General features: G+C 40.0%; 1 protein-coding gene across 2 annotated transcripts in view; it reads right to left on the bottom strand.

The window, feature by feature from the left end:
* Nucleotides 1–6,847, bottom strand: part of ARHGAP10 (Rho GTPase activating protein 10) — a 246,540-nt gene that overhangs the window by 132,287 nt on the left and 107,406 nt on the right. For both annotated transcript variants that reach the window (XM_019522175.1, XM_019522176.1), the window contains exon 8: nt 3,388–3,517. In XM_019522175.1, coding sequence (XP_019377720.1) covers nt 3,388–3,517 — 130 coding nt within the window. The remainder of the gene's footprint in view (nt 1–3,387; nt 3,518–6,847) is intronic.

Genomic DNA, 6,847 nt, shown 5'->3' with positions numbered 1-6,847 from the left:
CCCTTCCACCACACTGGACTTACCAGCTGAAGGCAGCTCTCTCTCCACACTGCCAGCTCTGCTCTTCGCTGCCTGAGTACTGTGCTGCAGCTGTGTGCAGCATGGGCATTTATTGGCCAAACTGTCATCCCCACTGGGCGGCTATCTGATGCAGACAGTTTTCTTTATATCGGTACTGATCCAATATTGGACTGATGTATCAATGCACATCTACTTCTGGGTAGTATTCTGTTTAGTGATGTATGCTGCATTTTATTCTTTGTAATTCAGAGGAAAAGAGCTCTATAAAAGGGTCATTTCCATCATTACTGCTAGAAAAAGCCTGTTATCCATTCAACTACTTTCAGTGAAGAACCCAGTGAGATCAGTCAGACAGATGTCTGATTATCCAAATATGTGGAGGAGTGCTATCTTCCCAGAATGCTGGATAAGAACTGCAGTTCCTATATGAATATTAGATTCAAGGACACCAAAAATAATTTTAAAGTAACCTAAAGCAGAACACTTATTTATTTATATAGTACAGCATATTTGTTTTCATAGGCATTTCCACCTTACGTAATTCAGCCCAATAAGTCAAATGCACACCAGGATACTTTAACATGACTCCTAGTTACTTAGTATTTTCTGCAAGGTTTGTTGGGACCTTTACATGTAACATAGGCCACACTAAAAGTATTCATGCTTTTGTCATCTCCAAGCCTTTTACTGTGATGCAGTATCTATGTTTAATCTTTGACAAATCCTGGAAGCTCTAAATCAGTAAGGGCTATAAATCTAGAATTTAAATTCTGGATTCTGGTGCCTGCAATTGTGAACAGAGCCAAACTCAGACCAAGACGCAATGTAGAACTTGAAGCACTAATGGTGCTATAAGATATAAGATATACATATAGATATTAATGTAAAACTAAGTTATTTATTAAAACCAACTTGCTCTATGCTCCATTACAAGCAGCTGGAATCTGCAAGATAATATTAGCTGTTAAACCTTGGACTCCAATTTTCAGGGGTTGGCAAGATGAACGGTAGTCTCTTCGCTCAGAGTTGTCACACCTTTAGCTTGAATTGGATATAAAGGTGGATATACCCATCTCTCATAAGCAGCCACTACATTTCCCAAACAGAACCAGTGCTGCCCAATTCAGAAGTATGATTGGCCAAGCAGAAGCATAAAGCCCCATATTTGACCAACTACTGCCCCTTGTAACTCATGAAAAAAAAGTTGCCAATCGAGTCAACAGAAACTGCTACTGACATATTGCTTTGCTGCCAGCACTCAGGAGCTTGTCCTGCTAAAAGTTGATGGTCTACTTCAAGGTATCCACACTTCCTCTAGACTCTAATCTTGTTAGGAGAGCAACCCATATGTGTGTGTGTGAATAGCTACCACTCATGTGCCTCAGAAGTATTGCCTATTGTATATCTAACCAAAAAAAACACCCCCCACAGGAACTCAGAAAGGAAACAGTTCAGTAAAGTGTAAGTAGAACCATCCTTGGCAGTGTGTGTGTGGGGGGGGGGGCGCAAATCAGGGCAACTGACCTGGGCTCTGTGCTTTGGGGGCCCCCACAGACAGTGCCGTACAGGCCCCATGCCACTGGCATGTGCCACAGGCACCACCACTCTCTGCACAGTCACTGCGCGCCACCGGCTTCCTGCTCCAGCTGCTTGCCACCCTCCCTCCTGCACAGGTCCCGCACAGGCTGATATGCCCCAAGCCCCACACACCCATAGGATCAGCTCTGAGTGCAAGACCTCAAAAATCACCAGGATCTCAAGGTACTAATGTTGGAAGCAAGTAGAGCTCAATTTTTCTGAAACTGGATCAGTGTTTAGGATTTTTTAAATTTTTTTCTATTTCAAACTTGAGATAGAATAATAAAATTAATTCAAAAACAAAGTATTTGTGAGAATCTTGATTAAAAATTTCATTTTGGATTTTTTTTTAAGTATGTTGTTCTACCAGATAAGACCTGAAATATTGATTTTTAAAAATTATTCTAGACCTGCATCTTATGTATTATATAAAATGACGTTTTCATGCAAAATACAGTTGAATATAGTGTTTTTCCCAGGACTAACATAAGATGTGTGGTCTACATAAAGGGGACACTAGAAAAAATATGGCTGTTGGAAACCCTAGCTCTCTAAGAGTCCCCAGCTCCCTTAAAATTTCCTATGTAGTTCCTCATGCTTTCCAACTTATCATAAAATAAAAAAAACATGTCTTAGTAGTTTCAGCAGTTTATATTATTGTGCAAACACTGACACAAAGATGCCAAAATGTTTATATTTACTTATGGACAGGAAAAAAGGAATGAAAATATACAATGCACAGAACACATTTGAGAAGTTTGTGATTTTAAACATAGATACATTTTTTAAGAGTGCATAGACCTTTAAAACTAAAAAATATATGAAATTTGAATGCTTTAAAAACCAGGTTTGAATTCACAGCAAGTTGTCAAAGGTTAATGTCACTATTTTCTTCAACTATATTGAAAAACTTATAAAAGTAAGTTGGCATGAAAAGCACATCTTTTAAATATACAACATATTAGTATATTAAGATTCATGCTATCATCTGTTCAACATGTAGGCCTGTTTTATCCAACACTGATCACAATTAATTAAAATACGTAGGTAAACTATGAAGTGACTCAAACTAAACTAGCCTGGTTTTCCACAAACATTAAAATGCTCAGCACTTCTGAAAAAAATCAGGACAAATATATAGCTGTATCAGTACTGTTTCATAACATGTGCATGCTTCGTTTAAGCAATGATTTTGTTTAATAAATATTACCTTAGCATCTTTATTTTTGGGGATAATCAAATGGAGTTTGCTAGTTATATTAGTAGATATTAATTCTTCCTTTAAGTTACAGTAGTTATACAGCAGACAAACCACTAAATCCAATTTTTTATATATATATGGTTTTTTCTTTAAACAGGTGTTTTTATAATGGGTTTTACCTTAATAAAATATTTAGTACACAGTGATTTGAGAGTTGGTGCTATACTCGTTTAGTCTGGCCACTCAGTATAACTTTGGAAAAATTACAAGAGCATTCCTCACCTCACAGATTCCTCATCTGGAAGGTAGGAATGTTACAGTTTTCCTACCTAACAGCAATCTGCTTACTTGATGGTTATATAGAGCTCTGAGATCACCACATGAAAAGCAAAATATTATGTATTAAAGTATGATATTAACATTGTAATAAGATTAGAATATTGTGAATTACAAAAATGTACTTTTCTTAAAATAGACAGGTCATTCAGAAGAAATTGTATCTGTATGGGACAATGTGGGTTTGCATTTGTGCACTGTGTGTATTTAGGGCAGCACCAGAATATAAATAAATTAGAAACATATCTTACTTTTTTCCTGAACATAAAGGTAACCTTCCATTGTAAACTGATCAGCTCTCTTACGTTCCTGAGGATTTCGCTTGATTTTGTTCATGAGTTCCTCTACCTCCGACCTCGTTCCTTCAAAACGATTTCTTGTCTACAATTAAAAAAAAAAAACCCACTGAGAAAAGCAGTAGCAGAGGGAACAACTATTTTTTTTTGGGGACAGAAAGAGGAAGTTGCAACGATTGATGAGAAAATGGGAGGATAATTAAAGTTGGTTTGTGGTTTCCATCAACCTCTGTTCTTGGAGTATTCTTCAAAAGACAAAGTGTATTTTAGGCAATAGCTGCAATAACTGTGAGAAGGGAGCCAGGAGATCTAACAGGAACAGGTCTCTAAAGAATCTATTGTTCTATTTAAGGGAAAGAGCAGATGGAACAGTAAGCAATGACCATCTCATGGCTAAGCCTGCATTTGAACATGCTGGTTCCATATGTGCCATAAACGTTAGCTTGATAAATAGCATGCTTTCAGGTCAGAAAAGGTGACTCTTTCAGTAGTTACTAGGGAGAATGTATAAGTAGGTCATCACCTATTCCTGCATATTCTGTGACTACCCACAGTGCCAGACATCTTGGTATGACATGAAAGAGTACAGAAATCTTTTTACTATATTTTAACAACTCAGTCTATTTCTTCCCTCCTACTACCCTTCAGAACCACTCTCCCAAGTCCATAAGCAACAGCAGCTTTTATTCAGAATATTAACAACAGCCAGAAAACAAATCACATCACACTAGGAGTCATAGGTGACTAAACTAATTCATTACACTCTAGCAAAACAATGAGAGTTTATTGTTTTGAGTGAACACCTCTGATTATAATGTCCACTGTCTATCAAGAACTGCCATTCATCCAGTAAATAACTATGCCACAAAATATATGCTTTTACTGTATGCCTGTTTGTTTAAGCAAATCAGACATACAAATCAACCTACTGGATTTGTAAATGGGGAATTTACCAAGCTATTCACTTGGGCATACAGTTTCTATTTCATAATTTGGGTAAGGGCAAGAATGGCAGCTGTATGTTCATCTGATTCACTGCATGTCAAAAGCCACCTTTTTGTAATATTCAGTCAGACTACTTGCACTTGGTCTGATTTTTCAAAAAGACCTCCAACTATATACACAAAAAAATATTGTACATCTAAACAAAGCATGCACAAGGCCAGTTACAACATGCACTTGACTAGCCAGATATGCAGATTCCAGATTTATGCTTGACATAAATGTTACTTGTACTGATATGGCAGACTGGCTTTCAATGAGTCTATGGAAATCAAGCCCTAATGATCAAGTTCCTGCTAGGTCAGCCTTTAGCATTTGTATCATAATTACTTATTGGTTCTACTCTCTCCTCAGCATCTACACCTATTGGAAAGGAAGGTTGCAACTGCTACAGTACTGTCCATCCAAAAGAATCCTCTGCAGTGCATACAAAGAATGGAGAGGGGGCAAGAGCGAGGGCAAGACAGGGAGGACAGTGGAAAAGAGATGGGGAGAGAGAGAGATGTGGGAGGAGAGGGGAGAGAGAAACAGGGCAGGGAGAGATGAGGAGAGGGAGAATTTTGAAGTCTTCATTATACAAGCTAGCCAATTGTCCGTGGAACCAGCATATTCAAATGGCATCCTTCACCTGAGCAAATGCACAGGCATGGTCTTGTCATCACAAACACCATCTCCAGACAGTGACAAATACAAGAACACCTGGAGACACCCTCACTCTAAGCACTGGCACTTCCTGGATTATGTTATTGTCAGAGCCTGTGATGAAATGGATGTCCATATCATGCAAGCCATGTGAGGAACCAATGACTGTTGGACAGATTGCCATCTTGTCAGATCCATTACGAACATCCACCTTGCTCTGAAACAACAAACAGCCAAAAGCCACGTGAAGGACTCAACACCAAATCTCTTCAAGACACAAATGTCTGTAAGGATTGCCAACAGTGTCTCCATGTAAAGCTTTCTGCCCTATCCACAAATGAAGGCAGCATTGAGGAACTCTGGAAGAGGTATGAAAACGCCACAGAATCACAGAATCAATGAGTCGGAAGGGACCTAGACAGATCATCGAGTCCAACCCCCAGCCATGGGCAGGAAGGAGCACTGGGGGTGGCAGGGGTCATAAGACCCCAGCCAGGTGCCTGCCCAGTCTCCTCTTGAAGATTTCCAGGGAAGGTGAGAGCACCACCTCTCTGGGAAGCCTATTCCAGGCTCTGGCCACCCTTACAGTGAAGCTCTGGCCACAATTACAGTCTTACAAGCCATCAATCTGGCCTGTGCTGAATCCATTGGTTACACCACTTGTCAACAACAAGATCATGTTGATGAAAGTGGCACTGAGATCCAAGCCCTCCTTGACCAGAAGAGAAAGGCTCCTTCTGCTTGGCAAAATGACACCATCTCAGCAGAATAAAGTGGCATATCAGCTCCTCAAAGCTGAAGCTCAACAGAGAATCCAGAAATCAGAAGTCACTAGTAGCAAGACAAAGCCAAGGAGATCCAGGTCTATGCTAACAAACATGATATGCATAGATTTTTCCAGGCAACAAAAGCTATCTACAGCCCAATTTCCCCTGGTCCTACTTTTTCACAATTGCAGGCTGGCTCTACATTCCTCAAAGACAATGAATCTATCCAAGCTAGATGGAAAAAGCACTTTGAGGCATTCTTGAACCATGAGTCAACTGTGACAGATACCACAGTTGTGTCCATCCATCCCCTGACACTCTGAAAGCAGATCCCTCTCCAATGCTCCTATTCTAGAAGTCTGGCATGCCATCAAGAAAACCAAACACATTAAATCTACCGGACTGGATGCTGAAATCTATAAGGCTGGTGGCAAGGAACTGGTACTGAGACTTCATGAATTTATTCCTCGAATTTGGATCCCCCAGGACAAAGATATCCCTGGGGGATCTGAGGAATGTCAACATCATGACTATATTACTGAAAGGAGATAAATTTGTGTATGGGAACTATCAAGGTATCACCCTCCTTTCCACAGCAGGCAAAATCCTTGCCTGCATCCTCCTGAACTGTCTTCTACCTCTTGCTGAAGAAGTCCTGCCAGAATCTCAGTGTGGTTTCAGACCATCCTGTAGGACTACTGGCATGATATTTATTGCCTGCCAGGTTCAAGACAGGTGTCGGAAACAACATCAGGACCTATATATGGCCTTCGTTGATCGTGAAGCCTTGTGGAAAATATTGGCCAGATGTGGATGTCCTAAAAAGGGCATCAAGGTCCCGGGGCTGTTCAACAATTAGATAACTGCAACCACTCTATGTAGCAGATTGGACATGGATCCATTTGGCATTGGAACTGGGATCAAAGAAGGATGTATCGTTGCCCCAACCCTGTTCTCCATTTTTTGACAGTCATCCTACATCTCATTAAGGACTGCCTTCCTTC

Source organism: Gavialis gangeticus, unplaced genomic scaffold (assembly GCF_001723915.1).
Source record: "Gavialis gangeticus isolate Ggan-Ray unplaced genomic scaffold, GavGan_comp1, whole genome shotgun sequence".
NCBI lineage: Eukaryota > Metazoa > Chordata > Crocodylia > Gavialidae > Gavialis > Gavialis gangeticus.
The sequence above is the reverse complement of the archived record's forward strand: the minus strand, read 5'-3'. Positions and strand labels throughout refer to the sequence as shown.